The sequence below is a fragment of the Lynx canadensis genome, chromosome B1 (assembly GCF_007474595.2).
Source record: "Lynx canadensis isolate LIC74 chromosome B1, mLynCan4.pri.v2, whole genome shotgun sequence".
In the NCBI taxonomy this organism is placed as follows: domain Eukaryota; kingdom Metazoa; phylum Chordata; class Mammalia; order Carnivora; family Felidae; genus Lynx; species Lynx canadensis.
In genome coordinates, this window is record NC_044306.2 from 41,873,983 (window position 1) to 41,895,985 (window position 22,003).

The 22,003-nt window shown below is 42.9% G+C and overlaps 1 protein-coding gene across 1 annotated transcript in view; it reads left to right on the top strand.

Annotated features, from left to right (window-relative positions):
* The first annotated feature begins 14,532 nt into the window (after positions 1-14,532).
* The window catches only part of ZMAT4 (zinc finger matrin-type 4), a 275,186-nt gene continuing 267,715 nt past the window's right edge, over positions 14,533-22,003 (top strand). The window contains exon 1 of the mRNA XM_032593036.1: positions 14,533-14,634. Coding sequence (XP_032448927.1) covers positions 14,533-14,634 — 102 coding nt within the window. The remainder of the gene's footprint in view (positions 14,635-22,003) is intronic.

Here is a 22,003-nt window from a genome sequence, read left to right on the forward strand (position 1 = left end):
GTGGGGTGATAAACAGGTGAAAACACAGCATAGCATTGCACATGATACGGAGGGAAGAGCAAGCAGGGTGTGCTGTCAGCAAGGCGTGGCAAACCTTGGGAATGGCTGGAATCAGTTGGCGGTGCATCCGGACAGGAGGGTTGCCTGGTCCCCAGATGCATTTACATTTCAGTGGGAGTTCACAGTTGTTCAGATTTCAAATGGCTTCTCATCAGAAACTGTAAGAGCAGCTAAGGTCCTGGAGGAAAGCCAGCCAGTAACTGGGGCCAGCTCCAATTTGGTGTGTTCCCTGCAAAAACACATAGTAATGTACTGTTTCCCCTAGGGTCACAGTGACTGTGGGTCTAATGACATCTCCAAAAAACATCTCTTACTGTAGGACAAAATAACCTGTATTTTTGCTGCTCTTCTTGCCCTCTAACACCAACATCCAACTGGATTCTATTGTATACGGCTTCCATTTTGTGGGGTTCCATAGAAGATTAGCCAGGGAATTCCCCTGGGTTCCAAGTGGCTTGAAATGTCTCATTAGGAATAACTGTGTGGGAAGAAACAATATTTTTCGTAGTGGGTAGGAAGTGTTACTGAAATATGACTTATTTGACATTACGGAACTTAGAATCAGTTCAAGTCTGATGGTATGATAGTAACTGTAACCACATTGGAGACCGCGAATCAAAAGAATGAGGAAATGGGATTCAACACTAGCCTATCTCTCTTCTTTGTGTATTATTAAATAGTGTGGAGCCTGTCTCAGGATACAACATTACCAGAAACAATTCTTTGCCTACTATTGCACAAATGATATACTGGGATTACATTTATGGACTCCTGACGAAGTTCTGGGGCTTTGGGAATTGATTGGGTCTCTGAGTTTCTGATGGGGTAAGGTCCATAGTGGAGCCACCATGTGAGGTTTGCTTCACAAGGAGGCAAGTGTGAAGAAATATCCATCCACTGAGGGTTTTCCAGGAGATAGACCCTACAGAGTTAAGTGCTGGGGATGTTAGCTAAGGATGGCTCCGGGGACAGATGCTCAGGGAAGGGAGGAGCAGAAGCAGATCGGACAGCTGGGCTTTGGTGCAGATGCAGTAGTCTCAGCCAGCTTGTGAGGAGTTCTAGGGCTACAGAGGCATGTCTGGGTTGTCCCATGCTGGGCTTTTCATCCTTGAATTCATCAGCTACTGGGTTCGGGCCACCTTGGGTAGGAGTGTGACCTTGGGTGAGACAGCTGTCCACAACAGAGGCCATTCCTGAAGGGGCAGACAGGTGAAGCCTGAACACCAATTCCATTGCTGCAGTTAGGACAAGTTCTTCCTCAAAAGGGCATCTGGGCCACATGTGTCCCTGTCTGCCTTAAGAAATTCCAAGTACTTACCTTGATGTGGGTCCAGACCACTCAGTCAGTAAGCAAGTCACAGCCCATTGACTTGGGAGGATGGCCTATTACTTTTTGCATGGTGAGAAGTAGAAATTGCTGCTTGGGGTAAGAATTGCTAGGGCTCAGTTTTATGTGAAATCAGTACTGAAATTTACTTCCTGCTCCGACCCTAACATCTTCACATGTCACAGATCTCTGGGCTTTATCATTCTTGATGAAATGCTTGCCTGTAAAATCTGAGGATGTGGCAGAAGAGGTGAGCCTACCCCTACTCAGATGCTCCTCCTCGTCTCAGCCCCTCTCCATGACCCTCCTGGGATCTGACCTGCAGATGGTTTTTGTTGAGTATCTCTCCATGACTGGCTCCCACTGGTCAAAGTCACAAATGTCTGGATTTCCCCAGGTTTAAATGGTGTCTTTGATTTCCTCCTGGACCAAAATGATTCCTAAAGTAAGAGTATAAATATTCTGGGCCTGGCAGTAAGGTATGAGGAAAGAATGCCATTTTAGGAGTTAGGTACCCCCATTTTGCCTTTGACTTACAAGGAAAATATGATTAACTCCCATAATCTTCCTGGGTATCTTTTCTGAGTCTCTGTGCATGTGAAGGATGAGGTTAAGTGATCCTTAAGGCCCTTCCCAGTGTTGTGATTTCTTTATACACATCTCCATTATGGGATGTGGACTCATCCCCTCTCTGGATCTACTCAGTTCTGGATTGCCTGAATTCCATGCCTCTTTACTTTTTTCCTGCCTCAACTTCTAGCTCCATCTGAAGTGTCCATGTTCCATGACACCGATCTGCAGTTGTGCTGAGCAGTCCCTTCCCACTCCCAGCAAGTAGGGCAGATGGGGAGGAGGGAGCAGGGGTGGTGGCATTGATTTAGGGTCAGTCTGGCTACCACAGAGGAGCGAGGAGTGCTTTCAAAGGGCATCACCCAGCCTGTACTTGATATGCTTGCTCTTCTCCCTGAAGCCAGAAACTGCTCAGCCAGGTGATGAATCTATATCAATATGGTTTCTTTCATTACCTAGAAACTGCCCAATCTGTTCTCACCTCAGCTGAGAAGATGAGAAGAATTGATTTGGGGCACGAATTTGGAAGGATGACCACATTAGGAGCTGGAGTGGTGTGATGGTGTGCTTCCTCCCAACATCAGGGCTGTTGCCAGACAGCCAAGCTGTCATTTCTGGCTAGGTGACAAGACCCCAATACTCTGATGTGAGGCACTTGCTCATTACCTGGCATCCCAGTGGCCATGACCATCTGCTCGGTTTGCCCCCTCACAAGATGGCAAAGCAGATTTTGCAAGACACCAGCACCAACATGCCAGGGGATGGGTAAGTGAAATATGCTCAAAACTAGAGAGAAATGGAGCAACCTTCCTAGAAGGTGTCACTGGTATTTGAAAAGGCACTCCTGGTTCAAATACCTAAAAAGGGGCTCCCAGTCAATGCATCAGCACAAAGGCCATGTCCTGAAATGATGTATGCTTTCTGATAAATCGCTTGGTTGTAGAGTCCCTGTTTTTACATCATATTCCCTTCAAAATGAGGAATAGGTTGGTACTGTCCTGAATGAACATTCTCAGTGAGGTCTGGGCTGTTTAATGCCATGACCCGGAGCCCTGAGCAGAAGAGGCAGTGTTAAAATCTTGTCCTTAAAATTTCTGAGCTTTGAAAGTCTTTGGCTTCTTCCAGCTGCCTCACAAAGAACGTGAGCTGTAACTAGGTGAAAAGTACACTTGTATGTAATTGTTGTCCAGATAGTCAAGCTATTAATGTTTGGGTTGAGTTAGTGAAGGCAATGTTAGATAAACGCTGGAATCACTAACCCTGGCTTAGTGCACTAGATGTTTATTTCCCAGTCACATAAAGTCCCTTGCACACCAGGGCTTGGGGACGCAGGGCTCTACTCTGCTTAGTCATTCAAGTGCTCTGGCTTTCAGAAAGCCTGCCTTGTTTACATGGGGGCTTCCCATGTTGACCAAGACACCAGTTATCTAACCCACAGAAGAGAGAGCAGTTAGAAGACCATGCAGCAGGCTTTTTTTTTTTTACTTTTTTTTTTTAAAGTTTATTCTATTTATTGAGAGAGAGAGAGAGAATGAGAGAGAGAGAATGAGAATATATGCATGGGAGAGTCAGAGAGAATCCCAAGCAGGCTCTGCACTGGCAGTGTGGTCCCTGATGTGGAGCTTGAGCTCACAAACCGTGAGATCATGACCTGAGCTGAAATTAACTGAGCTTAACTAACTGAGCCAGCCAGGCACCCCCCTCCTCTCCCGCCACGCCCCATGCAGCAGGCTCTTAAGGGCCAGGCCTAGATGTGTGCATAGCACGTTTGCCTGTATTCCATTGGTCAGAACTCAGTGACCTGGCATACTAACTATAAGGGAAGATGAGAATCTCAGCCTGATGTTTTGTGGCTGGGGAAAAGGGGGAAAAAATGTCTCTGTTAGAGTGGAGGATTCATTTCCAGAAAATCATCTCTCATCATTGGTGCATACTTGGTATCTATCTTTCTACTTACCTACCTACCTACCTATCCATCATCATCTATCTGGTTATCCTTTACCATCTTTAAAAACAGAATGAGTGCCCCTATGACATTTTCCAAAGCAAAGTTAAAATCTGGCAAGAACTTGTATTTAGTCAAATGAATTTCTCTCATCCTGCCCTTCCGAGGTAATCATTATCCTGAATCCTGTCTATAAATATTATATATTTATATATAATATCACAAACATTTTTAGAGTTGTATCTTACCTACATGTGTCCCAAGATGTCTATATTTGTATTTTACTTGTTTTGATTTTATGAACAGGATTTGGTGTATGTGCTGTTTGACTTACTTTTCTCATGTAAACATTCAGTTGCTACGATTTATTCACATTATGATGTGTTGCTCTGCTTCATTCCTGTTGTAACTCTACCTCCATCTATTTGTCCATGCTCCCATAGATATGCATTTGGGCTTATGGCACCTTTTGCTATTTGAGCAATGCTACTATCATTATCCTTTACACGCCTGGTGTTGTATGTGAGCAACAGTTTTTTCTTGCCTGTAAACTAGGGATACAGTTGCTGGGTTGTTTAACTTGATGACAATAATCTCTCTTGTCAAGAAATGTGTAAAAAAATCCTGTGTGTCCATGCCCTTCCTAACACTTGATACAGTAAGATATTTTAGTTTTTACTAATGCCTTTATTTTTTATTGAGCATAATACACATACTTTTAGATGCTTAGCTTCCCCTGACAGTTGAGTTTCCTAAGCTCTCATTGTTTCTACTACTTCTTGCTGCATCCCAATGCAAGAGGTGGCACAAGATCTCAAGTATCTCTCTGATCGGAAAATAAATTCTGACCGAGAGATTTCAGGGAAGGGACAGTCCTGCATGCAGGCTTTTGTCAATTTATGGATGGGCAGTCCTTAACTTGGCAACATATGAATTCCTGTGTCTTCCCATCTTGGCCGCTCCAGATGCTTATATGTGTACTCTATAATTTTGCTGATTTTAGGAAAAGCAGCAGACAAATGGAGGCCAAACAGGATTCCTCAGAGAAGCCAAGTCAAGTCTGTATGCTGTAGTGGAGAATGGAGCTGAAAATGTCCGCTGGCTGACTGACAGCCAATGCAGCAGCCTCAAAGTACAGATTACAATAAGACTAATAGTTTTCCCAGCAGCAGCTTGGTCTGTCTCATCTGTGCCCTCCTCTTAAGTTGGATACAGGTGCAGAACTGTGCCTCTGAGCCCTGGATGTGATAGCTGCATTTAAATCTGCCCTCAATCTGTCTGGTTCAGTAGGGGCAGCCTTGTGAAGATAAATCATGTAAACAAGTTATAGTAATGGAATACTTATTTATGAACGGTATTTTCGAAGGCTTGTAACCACCATTAAAAAGAAAGGCCTTGTTGTCTTTTAGCTTGTTAAGAAAATCAGCCCATTTTGAGTATGCACCTTCTTCAAACAGGAAGCTAACGTATCGGGAAGTGAGCAATCCAGGTTGCTTTCCTCCTCTGAGTGGTGGGGGAGGGCAGGAGCCTAGTTTTTCAAATATGAGTGGCTTTTCCACATGGGTACACAACCCTTTAGTCTGGTGGGATGAGCGACAGAGAACATAAGTGTGCTCTACTCCCTCGTGTTTTCTCCTCCCCTCCTCTCCTTCTCTCTTTGGGCTGGTGATCTTTTTTGTTTCTCTCTGCCTCTGGCTTTCGTCCTCTGGTAGGGGTTCTGGTTTTACTTTGGCTTGAAGTGATAAACCAGCAGAAAATCTAAACTCTCCGTGCACAACCTATGTCTCCCCTCTGAAAGTACCAAAAAAAAAAAAAAAAAAAAAAATGCTTCTGACCCACTGACCGGCAGAGGTGCTCACGTTTCCCCATTAATATCCTACAAAAACAAATGATGTTTTCCCCGACGAGAGTGCCCTGTCATGCTGCCCAGACTTGTCGGCTGTGTGGAGTTATTGCCAGACACCTCAGGCCCTCCCCCAGAGGCCTTTGAAAGGGCCTTTTGGAAACCCAGATAGAATGGCTTTCATCATTTGGAATACCTGCTGGCCCCAGCTGCCTCTGTGCACATCCTCAGCCTCTACTGTTAGGTGGAAGCAAAGGTCCTACACTGGAATCTTAGCAAGGACATTGAGCCATACGGCGAGTGGAGATTCTAGGAGGACATGTGGGAAAGCAAGAGCCATTGTCTACCAGCAAGGGTATGAATATTTTATTTATGTGTAGATGGAGACAGATATCCTGTTTGTATTTATGTAGAATGGTGTATGCTGGATCTCAGGATGTGAGCCTTTTCCATAAGATCACCCTTGTGGGTGTTGTTCACTGCTGCAAACCTAGTGTCTAGACAGCACCATGCATAGTAAATGCTCTATAAAAATCTGTTTGATGAATGAGGGAGGAATCCCAGGGGCCTGTATAATGTGCAGGACTTGGGTAGAGGCCACTTGGTGAGTTGCCTCACAAAATCTGAGGGGCTAGAGTGGGTCTCAAGCCTTGGACTCTTCATGGCCCTGGGAGCCTACTACTCAGACTTGCACATTCAGACAAAGGACAGGGGGCCATACGGGGAGAAGCGGCAAGGACCCAGGGATGCATGCCTCCTCAGATGCGGCAGAGGCACACGTGCATGCCCATAGGACTGGCCCAGGCTGGAGACATTGCTGTTCTCTTCCCAGATGTCATCGGGCTAGCCTGTGCCACATGTAAATGAGACCGACAGATTCAGTTCCCCGGCCCCCGGGGCCGAGGGTGACACTTGTGTGCCCAGCAGTGGCAGATGCCTCCGAGTCAGGAATCACAGAGCCTGGTTTTACAAGTGAAGAAAATGGTGCCATTAAAAGGCAATTATTCAAGTGATGTGAGTCAGCGATGCAGCTTCTGGCAATGCGAGGGAAGGGAAAGAAGTGGTGTGGGGAGTTTTCCCTCTCTCACTCTTTTTTAAACAAAGCTCAAGCTAGATAGCAGAGCTTGCACCTGCGTGTGGATGATGTACGGGAAGGGCTGGACTGCCAGATTCCTTTATGTGAACAACATCAGCAATCGACCAGAAAGGGCTCCATCCACAGAAAGGGGGGATCCAAAGATTCTTTGGGCTGGTTGTGTCTTTGACCTTTACTGGATCTCAGCTTCTCAGGAGGTTCCAGGTTCCCCTGTCTGGCCACCTGTGGGGTGTGTGGAAATTAAAGGAAAGGGTGTGATGGAGTCTGCAAGCCCTGTGAGCTGGGTTGGGGCATCTGTTTCTTTTGTGCTGCACTGTGCTTCTCCCTGCCCCCTTTCTCTAGTGTCATTTCACTGAAGACCAGTACACTTTTATTTCTGGAGTATGTTCATGTCTGTTTTCCTTCTAAGGCTGCTTGGTCTGCTGCCATGGCAGCTAGCCCTGCATTACCCCCTTCTCATGGAGGGAGGTGTGAAGGGGACAGGACACACCCTGCTCCCACCTCATCATCTGGGTTCCTGGGCCTGAGTGGGGGTGGGTGGTCACTGTAGAGATGTCTACTGAAGCCACAAGTTTGTCTCACAAATCTTTGTCCTTTTATTGTCAGGGAGGCTAGAGGGAAAGGACAGTGGCAGGTTCTGAAACAGGAACAGAGTAGAGACCAGGCTGCAGCCACAAGGTGGCTTCTGGTTCTGGGGCCCTTTTACAAGTGGAGTAAAAACTCAGAAAGATCACAAAGGCTTATTTGTTTCGTGCTGAAAATGGGCCGGCTCTCGTTCTCCTATCTTTCCCCTTTCTGAGCAGAGTGGAATCCCCTCCAGTATTGATAAAACAAAGCAGGAACAATTTTCATACCCTTTGGATATTAGTCATTTTAAAATATGGCTGCATTTAAATAGCAGTGGCATGGCTCATGTCTGTTTCACGTTCCTAACCAGGGGAGGTTTCATTTTAATTGGTGGCATTTTGTCTACTGTTCAACTTAATGAAAGTTGAAAGAAGACAGGTCCAGTGTCTCTGCATTAGGCACAGGAAGCAGAGGGTCAGAGCTGCCAGAGTGGTGGCCTTGTGAGGGGTGGGCATGTGAGGATCTTGGACTGGGTGAAGAGGAGTCAGCCAGACTGGACAGAAGGGAGTGGTGTTTTTTTTTTTCAGGGTATCAGGGTGAGAGGAGAGAAGCAGGTACTAGATCTGTGGGTGAGTTGGGCTGCAGAGGCACAGACTCTCTGGATGTACAGACAGAAGCAGAGTAGAGTGTCTGAGAAGATGAGAAGGTTGATAATGCATCCCAGCTTGGTTCAGATAAACACAGGGAAGAGAGTTTGGGCCCTAAGGAGTTACAGTTTGCATGGCTCCACCTGGACAGTTGGGGATCTCTAGGCCACAGCATGTTAATTCTGAGGAGGATGTCTGCCCTCTATTTTCACGTTAAGTGCTTTTTATGATGCTCCCTAGACTGTGGCAATAAGGGAACCAACTGAAGGGCTCACTGCACTGAGTTCTGTCCCAGAGAGTCAGCAGAAGTTGAGGGTTAAGCCAGTGGGCTTGGTCAGCCCAGGCTTGGCAACCTGGTTGCCACTTAGGAGCCTTGCGACCTTTGGGTAATCACTCAACTCTTAAGCCTCAGCTTCCTCATCTAGAAAATGAGGCCAATGACTCTACCTGCCTCACTTGATGGGAATTAAATCAGGTGTTAAGGCCATTAACACTAAGCCTGGCTCAGGAGCAACCCTTCCTATGTTTACAATAGTAAAATAAAATATTTACGCCTTCTGGGGCCAGAGCTTTCATGAGGGTCAAGTGCTATTGGGAGCATCTTTAGAGGAGCCACAGTCCCTGATACTAAAGAGTCCACAAAGTCATATGGAGTGGCAGTTTGGAAATTCAGAACTCTGTCCCTATAGGCAAGAGTAGATCTTTGGTTGAAATTGCCATGGGTCTGAAATACTACTTTTAAAAAGGCTAGTGTGGTGAGAAAATGGGTGGAAAGTAGGTTGTTATATCTTATAGATTAGTTTTCTTTTAATATTTTGTAAATGTTATGAGAGAGAGAGAGAGAGAGAGAGAGAGAGAGAGAGAGAGAGAGAGAATATGAGTGGGGGAGGGGCAGGGAGATGGGGGACAGAGGATTTGAAGCGGGTTTCTTACTGACAGCAGTGAGCCTGATGCAGGACATGAATTCACAGACTATGGGATCATGACCTGAGCCAAAGCTGGATGCTCAACCACCTGAGCCACCCAGGCTCCCCCTTATGGATGAGTTTTGTAGTTAAAATGCCCAAACCTATGGCAGGACACCCACTGGTGGTGATCACCAAGCCAAGGGCTCCTCTCAACATGGGACTGGGGTGAAGGATGCCACATGGGCAGCAGGACTGCTGTGGCCACCTCAGAGCTACCACAGTCAGTGGCTGTGGGTCCAGAAAGCTGGTCTAATTCAGATTTTGGATGGCATGTGCTTTCCTTTGTGTCCCACAGGGGGCAGGTCACAGCCAGAAGAGCTCTGGGTGGGTGACAGAGAAGGTGGGAGAGTTCTCATCAAACTGCTCCATCTGCCAGTATTGACACCTACTGGCAACAAAAATGGATTTAAATGTTTATGAAGTATGGAGTCCTCATGGGCATATGGCCTGAGTATCAGCTGGCAGTGGAATTTAGTGGAAGTGAGCCATTTTTGTGGAGAATATTGTTAATACAAAAGAGGAGGCTGGTGATGACAATCAAAGTTATTATTTCCACACACCGATTCTCCCTTTAGTCTTTAATGTGGTTCTATTTATTTCTTTACTTAAATATTGACAGAATCCCTCCTGAAAATAAGAATGATGATAACACAAAATTAATAATATTCATTATAATGGTGGTAATATCCAGTTTTCAGTGTCTGCCTTATACTGCAGTCTTTGTTAGATGCTCTCTAATCCTCACAATGAACCTGTGAGCATGTTTCCCCTGTTACACAAATGAGGAAATGGTGGCTCAGGGAGGATGTGTAACTTTGCACTCAAAAATCTAGTTGGCAAGCAACGAAACATGGATTTGAACTAATTTCTTTTTCCTCTGAAGAGCCCTGCATGGGTTTTAGGACCTTTGAGTCAGAAGCTATTTTAGCATGATTGGAAACAGAATGGAATGAAGAATATTACTCTTGGCCATGAAACCTCAGGTTTTTCTAGCTTTTCAGGCTGTGTCCCTGAAATCTGTTCTTGAGAAGCAGAAGGAAGCAGAGGGGAAGGCTTCATGTCTGCATCTAAAGATCCTAAAAAAGGCCATTCCTTGTACCTTGAGAAATGTTTTGGGACCTGCTGTTTTCCCTCAGTCTCTCCTCCTTCCATCTGGGTCTTGAGCTTTGTGTACCCTTCTTTCCCTTGAATTTCGCTGCCTCCTTCCCTTATGTTGCATTCCCAAGTAAGTTCCACTGAAGCCCCTTGTATATATCTTCTCATGCCAACTAGTAATATTTTTCTCCATGCCAGCAAAAAGAATTGCCACCTATTGGGTTTAAACCCATTTCCTACTCCTCTACTCTAATCCTATTCATTCTTAAATGTTTAACTCTTATAGAGCCTTCTTAAAGAGTTCCTTATAATCGCCTTGTCTTCTCCAATCCTCTATCGCTTTTTACCAGCCAAATTACGCTTGCTGCCTGTGCCTTAGATATTCTGTGTGCATCTATCTCTTCTCACTCAATAGCTCATAAAGATTTGGAAGACAGGAGTTGTGCCCTCTGTTATTCCTGTGCTTCACACATAGTGGATGCTCAGTAATAATTATTGAACAAACAAAAGCTCTCTCCCTCTATATTTCTTTTGTTTATACACCTAGCTATACCTCTGAGCCTTACACTTGTCACTGCTACCAGATGTAAATAGATTTATTACTGTATAGAGACCTAGGACAGCAAATGAGAATCTGATCAGACTCCTGTTCTACTACTGACTCCAACTTCCCTCTGGGCTTCTTTAGTAAAATAAAGGTAGCACTGTCCTCTGTGAATACTGAAGAGTGATAGGTTATTCAAATCATCAGTGTTTGCTTTGGAACGTGCCTGGGTGGGGAACACTGAGGAAATTTTCATTCAGATCAGTTTCAAATCCAGGAAATCAAACCCCTTCCTTCCCCTGCTCTTCTATCCCTCCTCAGAATGTTCCAGGGCCTCAGAATGTAGTATAGTCAGCATGTCCCCAGGTTGGAGGTCACTACACCTTGGCTCTGATGAGACAGTGGGTCTGACTGGTTACTAACTGATCAACAGCCCTGCTCTGTCTCTGCTCTAGCTGCTGATTCAGGACCATGGACAAGGCTAAAGAAAGGTAGTCTGGTTTTCCCTCCTTGTCCTTAACAGTTCATCTGTACTTTTGAAGCCCAGAGAAGCTGAGAATTCTATTCTAAACAAGCCAGAGGAAGGAACAAATGGCAACCCTCTTCCTGGGGAATTCCACTCTTTGAATCATAAATCAGGCTCTTTAGTTGTCTAAAGTGACCTACACAGAGAGAGTTCTCTTTTCTTAGGGAAAAGGCCTTATACACAAACCAGTCTGACACTTGCCTACTAATTGCCTCCCACTGGAATTTAACTTATTCAGGTTTTCCATTTGGGCCTCGTACGTTTCAGAGGGGTCTTTATTGCCATTTTACTGCATATGGGCTTCTTCAAATCGATATTCTTATATAAAACAGTGGAAAAAGCCATGATATTCTCTTCTTCCTTTGAATTTTTTTTTAGTATACACATTTTTATATTCTGCCTTTAAAGCTATTTCTGCTGCACAGCTGCTTTACCGAGACTCAGACTCCTACGGGCCCTACTCGGTCCGACACGTACCTTGAATATCCTTTCACAGTGTTTGATTTCTGCAGTCGGTTGTATAATGAGGAAGGAGTGTGCAGTGAGTTTGGAGATTCCTATTAACCAGGTCACCCATGAATCTATTTTTGTGCACTTCTTTATTAGAAATAGCAGGGAACATGATGATATTTAAACACAACTACTTATAGAAGCTTGGCTTAAAAAATACACCTTAGTAAGTTTTCTTTTCCCATTTGACATTTCAAAATGTTGTACTACATTTTCCCATCATCAAAACACCTCTTCTCCATTTGCATTCTGGGATGTGAATAGAGACCATTACACATGATGATGGATATTTTGGATGGTCATTTGGACTTGTGATCCTCTGCCTGATTTAGACCATCTTTGAAATGGTCATTCTGTTCTTGGCACTGCCTCTGAAGATGGACCATAAAGAAATAGACACAGACCAAGATGGTAAGTCAGGACGGGTTCAGAGTAGATAGAAGAGAGCTATCTTTAGGTACTTTAGAGAGGATATCTCATGAAAAAGGATAGTAGAATTTTTGTATGTTGTACTCAAAGACAGGATCAGTGAGTGAAAGCTTCAGTGGGACAGATTTTGATTCAACCTGAAAAATACCTAACTGCTAGAATTGCCAGACTCTTTGGAACAGGTTGCCATGTTAGGTAGTGAGTCTCCAGGCACTGCAGGTGCTAGACTCCAGGCTGACTGAGTTTTCTGCCAGGAATGAGCCTTCCAGAAATAACAATCCACTTCAACTATGAGAGTCTATAGTCCTTACTACCTGGCATTACTGTTGGTACTCGGGGCATTGAAAAAGCAGAGTCACCATCATCTCTTAGGAGCAAAATCTGTGAATCTTTTTGAATTTTGGAAATCAAATGCCCCGAATGGGCCACTATAGCCAAGGACAAGGATAGAAAGTGAGTTTGCAGTTGTTGAGGCAGGAAGCTTTTTATTCAGGCAGATACTTTATTTTGTAGTCCAGCTACAAAATTAGATGATTTCAAAAATCACTTAAAACAAACCACTGTCCTTTATTTTGTTGCATTGGTTAAGACCTGGCCAGCATCTTATTAACATTAGGATATTATTAAAAATGTACTGATGATCCCTTTCAAATGAAGAGAGTTTTACAGTTTATATAGTACCTTCTTCTATATTTCTCCTAAGTTTCACCACGGTTCTCTAAAAAGGCGTGGATAATATTTTATCTTAATTTGTGTAGGGGGAAACTAAGACTGGAAGGTTTAGTGACTCATCCAACATCACATGGTTGGCAAGTAGCATGAGACCTGGACTGGACCTGGCATGGATTTGTAGTGTGGAAATTGGAGTCATGCAAACCAGACAGAAAATATGGCCATGCCAATGATCAACTATGTGACTTCAAACACTCTCATATATCAAATGAGGGCATGGGAGCAAGATAAGCTCCAAGGTGCTCACCACATCCCTGTTGTCTGAAATCCTCTTGCCTCTCCATACACCTCGCTCTCTGGCATAGTCCTTACATTTTACCTGGCAGGTAGGAGGTAAAATGAAATGGAGTTTCTGTGTTGGAGGAAAGCATTCTGATGCGCTGGCATGTGTTTCTACGGTGGTAACTTCACACTACAGCTGCTATGAGATACCTTTGTGACAGATCACTTTCACGAGTGTGAGACCCTTGGCTGCACTTTGATTCAGGATTGGGGATTCGACAATATGTTTATTTACCTTTGTGGGCTCAATTGTGGTGTGTAATGGCCTAGGTGGCTTTTATGAATATCAGTAACCCTAAATGTGGAAGAGTCAGCATGGATGATAAGAGCTTCTCGCTTTACAGGGTATAGGCTTGCAAGAAAAGTTACAGTTTATCCTGATTTTATTTTTTAATTCTGTAATATAGCTATTCAACTCAAAACTAAATTTTATATTGCCTATAAGTTTCTTGACAAAGCTAACTTTTTTCCATGTACTACAAAAATAATATATGTTCATTGTAGGAAAAAAATAAAATTACATAAGTAATTACCTATAATCTCTGAAAGATAACTGCTATTAACACTTTATTAAAACTTCCTGGGATGCTTTCCTATGCACCTATACATATTTTAAAACAAATTTAGTATAATACTGTACATACTGTGTTGTAAACGGTTTTGTTGTTAATGGTAAACTTTGTCCTATTTCATTAAACATTCCTTTAAAGAAGAATTTGATTTCAGGGTGCCTTGGTGGCTCAGTCAGTTGAGCAACCGACTTTGGCTCAGGTCATGATCTCATGGTTCATGGGTTTGAGCCCTGCGTAGGGCTCTGGGCTGACAGCTCAGAGCCTGGAACCTGCTTCGGATTCTGTGTCTCCCTCTCTCTCTGCCTCTTCCCCACTCGTGTTCTGTCTCTCTCTGTCTCAGAAATAAATAAACATTGAAAAATTAAAAAAAAAAAAGAATTCAATTTGCATTTGAATTTGGAAGGCACATCGTATTCTAGAATGTGGATGTCTCAGAATTCATTCAACTTCTTTCTTACGTTGCATGTATTGAATGCTTACAATGGTTTGTTAATATAAATCACATATGAAAATATCCTCTCACGTAAATCCTTGGCAGTGCACTAGATAGAAATCTGATTTGTCAGAAAGAGAAAATTAAAGGTGCATTTCTATTTTGTAGGGTACCAGCAGTCTTGCTGGGCATTTATAAGAAAATTATAAACTCTACACTTATTGTGGTTAACTGACATGGTATCACCTAAGGTGTAGGGTGTTCTCCCCCACTGCTACTATCATGGGGTCTGTGACTGTGCTCCTAGCTTTTGCACATAGTTAATGTCCTGCATAAACATCAAGGCAGTGGACTCATTTTTCTTCTGTTGATTCTCCTTTAGCCTGATGAAGTCCTCCGATATCGATCAGGATTTATTTACAGACAGTTACTGCAAAGTGTGCAGTGCACAACTGATATCCGAATCTCAGCGCGTGGCTCATTACGAGGTAAGGACGGCTTTTCCCATTTGATGTTTTCAGTGGAAGAAAGAGTGGTGCAGACTTGGTGTGGGACTTGAGGACAGATCCTTTTCGTCTCAGGGCATGTTTCAAGAGCCACGGGGCTTGAGCCTTTACAGTCTGAGATCAGGCTGGGGCAAATGTGCATGTGTGGGGTGGGGACAGAGGCCTAGGGACATCAGTCTCAGACTCTGGCTGCTTCCCAGATTCTGTCTTTTTATTTTTCCTTTTTTTTTTTTTTTTTTTTTTTTTGTGCCTCAGCCCCTGGAGACTCAATGGGCTTTCTCTACTTGTTAAATCTGTCATTGCTCATCCCTGAAGTTCCTTTCAGGGACACAGGGCAGGATGCATTAGTGCCAGCTTCTCTTTCCTTCTATGACCCTGAAGATAAGCTCAGAGGCCTTTTGTTAATCACTGTCCAGAGAGATGGCAGCATCAGTGATTCAGCATCAAATTCTTTCCACACGATGGCTGCTGCCCTACATGTGTTTATCAGCATAAGGACTTTCCCTGTAAAGTTGTAGCAAAGTTTTAAAATCCAAATACTTTTGAAGGACATGATTCAGTGGCTTTGGCTTTTTAGGGTGGAAGAACAAATAGTTGCCTTTTAATCCTCTACTGAGAACAGAGAATGAGAGAAGAAGGGTTGGCCAATGTTCTGGGTGGGGACACATGGGGACAAGGGGACGCTGGGTGCCCCCAGATGCTGAGTGCTGCCCAGGGCATATTCACCTTATGAGAGAACATATACCAGTGGGAACACGAGTTTTCAAGTGTAATAACTTGTGAGTAATTTTAGATTGGAGGGCTTAGCCAGCAATTTTCTTTTTGTCTGACAAGCTTGACAAATGCCAGTTGTCACCGTCACTCACCAGACTCCTCTGAGCCTCTGGTTCCTCTGTGCACGATAAAAAAATAAAATTAAATAAAAAATAAAATTAACATGCACATGCACACGCCCAGAAACACAATAAACTGACCCCATGTACTTCCTGGGGTTTTGTGGTGACCAAATGAGACCTATTGAAATAGTATTTGTGAAAATGCTTTGGAAGCTGTAAAGTGTGCTGAACATACAAAATTATATTGCTTTTCATTATTAACTCCATTGCAGCAATATTCTGATGTAGGCAAATAAAGCATACTCTTCTGAGAAAACTTTAAAAAATCAGAATCTGTGAAAAAAAGTTAGCATATTCTTTTGTCAGTAGGCAATCAAGTGTTAGAAGTAAATGTGAGCTCAAAAGAATGATCTAAAATGGAAGATATCCATCTTCTGATATTAAGAACTTTCTAATTTTGGTGGGTATTGCTTTATAAACACACATGGTTTTTATTAATATGATTTCCTCAGTTAAGGAAAATCAGGGAATTCATTCCTACTCTCAAATTCCATAGCTTCCTATTAGCCCTTTATGTTCTCCCTTTATTAGACTTTTTGTGTTCAATTTTAATCTTCTTACTAGATTCTTGAGGGCAGAAGCTGAGTTTTATTCATTTGCTCTTCCGTAATTCCTGGAATAGTGCCTGCACATCACAGATGTACAGTTAGTGCTTGTTAACAAAAATACCTTGGTGACACAGTCCACCACTGCTTTATTGTTACCTGAACTAGAAAAGTAATGTCAGAAAATTGAAAAAAAAATTTTTTTAAAGAAAAGATCTTAGCTGCTCAATTAAGGGTTTAGTTATTTGAACACAGGTTTTCCTGTTACCACTCTGTATCCTTGCTGTGGCACAATTTAATTGTTTAGAGAATGTGTTAATATTTGTTGCATGTAGCATAGATGAGATAGAGAAAAGAAAGCAATCAAAATATATCTGCAATTAACAGTGTTACACATCATCAAAACAACATTAAACACACTTCCATTAAGCATGGATGGGGACTCTAAGTGATGGTTCACTCCCTGCTTCCAGGCAGAGGTGGGGTACTTCTTTCCAAGACAAACAGCGCTACACATGGTTGCTGCAAAGCTGCTGGGGATGTGAACAGGGTTCACACCTCCTGAGCAATCCGGTCTTACCAGCTTCCGTTAGGAGGCTTCCCCAATTTTTCATCTTTAAGAGGATGATGGCTTCCATCTGATGATCTTGAAGGCCATTTGAGAATTGATAATCTGACCCTGTTCATCTTCCCCCTCCTGCCACATACACTCTCTCTGCTGAAATTGCATGAAGAGTGGGTCTCTATGAGTGTGAAATCCCACTCAGGTCATTGAAAATGTTATCACACTGAGTCTCAATGCTCTATCACTGATGTATTGCTTTAGCTTGATTTTACTCAACTAGAAAATATTCCCAGCTTCCCTACGGGGCAAATCAAAAAGAATCCACTGTGTACTTTCTGCTGTGTCCAGCACTATTAGTACTAGTTATTACAGGGAATTCTGAAGCTCTATGAGAAACAGTCTCTGCCCCCAAGAAGCTCATAAACTTTGTTGGGCGGAAAAGCCATGGGTGGTTCAATGTGGTATAAATAGGTGTGTGATACTGAGGACGTGATCTGTAGAATTCTGCTGCCTGCTTTGAAGGAGCTGCTGATCTGATGTGATTTAAACAGAGTGTTAATTCTTCTGCCCCTTTGACTTTCTGATATATGCTATGTAGTGCTGTTAACTTTTTAGGTTTTTTCATATTCCAAATTCTAAAGAGCAGGTCATCACTAAGAGCTATTATGGCCAAGAAAGATTTGTTGGGAATGTCATGAATTATCCAGGCCTTGATGGATGGGTTAAGTTTAGGGGGTGCTAGAATGAGAGGTATCTCCAAGGAGCTATGAGGAGGATTTGTGTTAGGGAAGGGAGGTGCACTGTAGTATGTAAGGGTCACATGGGGTCAGAAGGTAAAGGAAAGGGGACTTCGTACTTTCCTGTGGCTCTTAAGCATTTGGTAACTTGACAGCATTTCTGAACGACAGTCCATTGGTGGTGGTCAAGGTGTATTGTTAGGAAACGAACAGCTTTGGTATGACTTTTGCTATGGAACTAGTGTGCCAGCCTTTTGAAGTAAAAGAGAAAAACACAACAGATGGGTTAATGCTTAATAGCTGCATGCCCCATTTAAAAGGCTGAACCTTTGTATAGGAGGACAGAAAAACCTAATATATGTCTAATGGACCAAAAACACTTCCATGCTATACTTTTAAAATCTCTTTTTGCATATGAAATCCTGAAGTGGAAAAAATGGGAAGTATAAAGACATTATTATTTTTCTTACTTGCTAAGCATTAATAACATGTTAATCTTTGGGTGTAAAATATAATTAGATGTTGTCTCTTCTCACTGAGTCAATAGAACAAGTGGCACAGAAACAGAGGGGGAAGAGAAAGCTTTCACGTGTGCCTTTCAACATGCCTGGATGTTATAGAGGTTAGCAGTAATTTTCTAGTGAGGCCACTTGAGCAGTTGGTTGTAGTTTTAAGTGGCTAAAGAATAATTTTCTGCAAAAGGAAAGAGTTGCTTGCATGAGTGAAGGAGTGAGTAGTTTTCTGGCGTGTAGGAAGAAGAGGATTTGTATACGGAAGGCCATGAGAAATGAACTAAAAAAGACAGGGAATTTTTTTTTTTTCTTGAGTAAAGCTAAAGGAAAAATATGAATGAGTGATCTAGAAGGAAAGAGAGAACTCTTGTCAGGCAGAATCAATGAAGTTGGCATAAATGGGCCAGTTCCTGCTGCTTGTCTCTTCCTGTGTAATTAATTGTTCCTTGCAAAATCAATGACTCAGGTATACTGGCACCTTCAAACAAGATTGTATGCTTCCTGAAGGCAGGCAAGAGTCATGCACTGAGTTTGTTCATTTACTTCTATAGTGTCAACCCTAGAGTTTGACCCATTGTGGCTCATAGGCACTTTTAGGTTGATGAAGAGGCTGAAGTTGGGGACTGGTAGAGGGAAGCAGTGGGTTAAGTTTAATGGAAGCATTGATGGGTGTGCCAGAAGAGGCATTGGTATACATTGGGAGTCAACCTGTACTCAGGAGCTGGCCTCAAGGTATAGGTGATGGTTTTGTAGTTCTAAGAAAGACAATTCTCTAAATTGATGAAAAACCTTTCAAACATTTCTGAGTCTTGAAGTAATGTCAGTCTTGATAAATGAACCCCATTAAGCCACCCAGGAGTGGCAGAGTCCAGGACTGTTCTCTCGTCAGGGAAACAGCAGGCACATAGAGCCTACAGAGGCACACAAACCAATTTTTCTTATTTCACTTTTTTCAGTGTCATCCAACAGAACTTTGGCCTTCCCTAACTTCTATTTAATCCAGGGGAATAACCAAAGGATGACCTTTTGGTCTCTGTAAGTCTGGTAGTAGGTGGGATGTAAGTGCTCTGTGGTTAGTGATAACAAGGTAAAAACTGAGGTTCTTCTTATGTGCTGATTAAAGCAGCATGATTTTTTTCTACTACTAAGCCTTTAATGACTTTTCTCCCTTCATCTCTCATAGCTTCTCAACTTTGCTTTTTCCTTTTCTTTTTTTCTGAGTAAGCATGCAGGCTGGGCAACTCCTTTTCTATGTATGAGAGTAGTTGGTCAGTATCATGTTATGTTTCTGCAACCCGTCAGCCATACTAACTGGACTTGAGTTCTGTCTGGGTTCACTGGGTCAACAGCCGTCCTGGGTATTGCAGGTGATATGCTCCTGGAGATGCAAATGCTACCTGGGTGAGGACAATAAAAGATCTTTATAGCAAGATTCCCATGGAGATGCTTCTTTGCACTGTGCATTGAGAATCACTGCTTCAGTCTCTCCAAACCTCTTACAGTCATGACATGCTTAATTTCTCCCAGATGCTGTTAATACCATTATTGGCTCATTTGCCAAGGCTAACACTATTTTTGTTACCCTCTGTAATGTCAGAGGACTTCAATCTGTTCCCCATTGCCTAATGGTCTTTACCTCTGTTTCTTGACCATTTCATTGAAGACTCTTGAGCTTCTGTAAAGTTTCTAACTATTCTCATATTTTCCCATTGTTTTTATTCCAGCAAGTCCAGTCACTTTATCTTTTATCAATTATTACTAGTCAAAATAGTTCGCTGGAGGGGTGCCTGGGTGGCTCAGTCGGTTGAGTGTCCGACTTCAGCTCAGGTCACAATCTCACGGTTCGTGAGTTCGAGCCCCGTGTCAGGCTCTGGGCTGATGGCTCAGAGCCTGGAGCCTGCTTCCGATTCTGTGTCTCCTTCTCTCTCTGCCCCTCCCCCATTCATGCTCTGTCTTTCTCTGTCTCAAAAATAAATAAACATTAAAAAAAATTAAAAAAAAATAGTTCACTGGAACACAAAATAAATGGTTAATAGAGAGGCTACCATGAAGCAAACAACAGTAGACTGAAAAACACTCTCAACTCAGGGCAACACACACATTGGCTATGAAACGTTGTCAGATGGTGTGTGCTTAATGCTCATTGGTTAAGGGTTGGTAGAGTGTGCTCTGTAGCATGAGTGCTCATTTGCTGAGAGCATATGACATCGCTTGGTGGATTTTAGGAGCCAGGCTGTCTTCCATTGGCTAGAACTCAATCGCATGGTCTCACCTAGCTACAGGGGAAGTTGGGAAAAAGAATTTAAATGTGTAAGAAAATGAAATGAGTTCAACAAACACATAGGATTGTCTCTGCTACAGTCTACTCCTCAAGTCACCAGAAATCCATTCCATTTTTCTTTTAACACATAGAGTACATGTCCCTTCTCCATGGAAACACCCGCAAGCCCTACCTAGTCACTTTGTTCAGCTCAAATTTCAGAGTCTCCAGGGAGGGAGTAAATCTCTCCATCAGATACGATGTGATTCCTCTGGGCTCAGCAGCCTGTGAGGAAAACAGGAAGGTCACCCCTCCTCCTCCTACTTTAGAGTGGTGAGGACAGTGGTAACATATCCGATTCAGAAAAAGGAAGAAAAGAAGCCAGACTGATCACTGGCCCATAGCAGAGCTGGCATCCTGCAGGGAAAGCATTAAGAAGTGTCTTTTTTCAAGGAGTGGGGGGAGTTCCCTGAATAGATTCTGATCTTCCTCTGTGAGAAGGACTTTCTTGTCCATTTTTCTTAATGATCCCTATATCTACCCTCCACAGTTCTTTCACCATCCATTGTCATCACCACATCTGAAATGGATCTCGGGTCCTATACTATCTTTGGGAACTGCCAGCATTCATAGCCCACTTCCTTCCTGAGACTGATTTAAGGCATGTGGAATATTCAAAGCTTTTCTAATTCAAGATAATAATTGCTTTAGTAATACAATTCTCTCAGTGATATAGAAGCCTTCTGATTTATTTTCTTTCAGAAAGTTTCACGTGTTGTCACCACACAGTTCTTTCCTAGACACAATTTCTTTTTTAAATTTTTTTTTTCAACGTTTATTTATTTTTGGGACAGAGAGAGACAGAGCATGAACGGGCGAGGGGCAGAGAGAGAGGGAGACACAGAATCGGAAACAGACTCCAGGCTCTGAGCCATCAGCCCAGAGCCTGACGCGGGGCTCGAACTCACAGAACGCGAGATCGTGACCTGGCTGAAGTCGGACGCTTAACCGACTGCGCCACCCAGGCGCCCCATCCTAGACACAATTTCAAGGAGTCTTCTTTGTTTTATTGCTTCCTCGTCTCTGTGCCTGTTTCTATTCTTCAGTTTAATAGTGGCCATCTTGAGGTTATCTGAAAGTAGGTAGAAATATCACATCCTCAGTCTGTTTTTTGCCAAAGTCTTGAGTCACAATGTGCGACTGAGAAGTCTCACTGGGTCTTCAGCACACAATGTCTTTTAATAGGACATCTTTCATTTCTTGGTGACTGGAAGCAATTAGCAAATAAATGACTTTTCTAAGTAAGACCATAATTTCTAGAATAACTCTTTTTTTATTTCTATCTGCTAATGTGCCAGTTACACATTACAGTTCTTAGAATTTTATGATTCTTTCATAAAAAACCTGACCCGCAATCAATAACAATTAGTAGCCAACAACATATATGCAAGCATTCTGTTTTTCCATCATCTTCTGGTTCTTTTAGAATTGTAACGATCTCCTAGCACAGAACCATCTAGTTCCCCAAGAACTGTAAGCTCAGTAAGCAGGTAGTCTACATTCCACAGTATTGTAGTCAATAGTTTTTGCCAGTGTTTTGCCACTGAATAACCTGGATCTGCTATATCTTTATCCTCCCTACTTACCATCCATCTCATCTAAGTCAATGTCAAATATTTAAGATTCTTGTTATGGGAGAGCCTCCATTTCTATGTTGGCCAAGGTAGGCTAATGGCAGTAATAAAGAAATAAAAATGATTTGTTGCTCACATTATAGCCCACTGTGGGTTGCCAGAGGGGGATTTTGTACTGTGTAATCATTTAAGACTCAAGCTA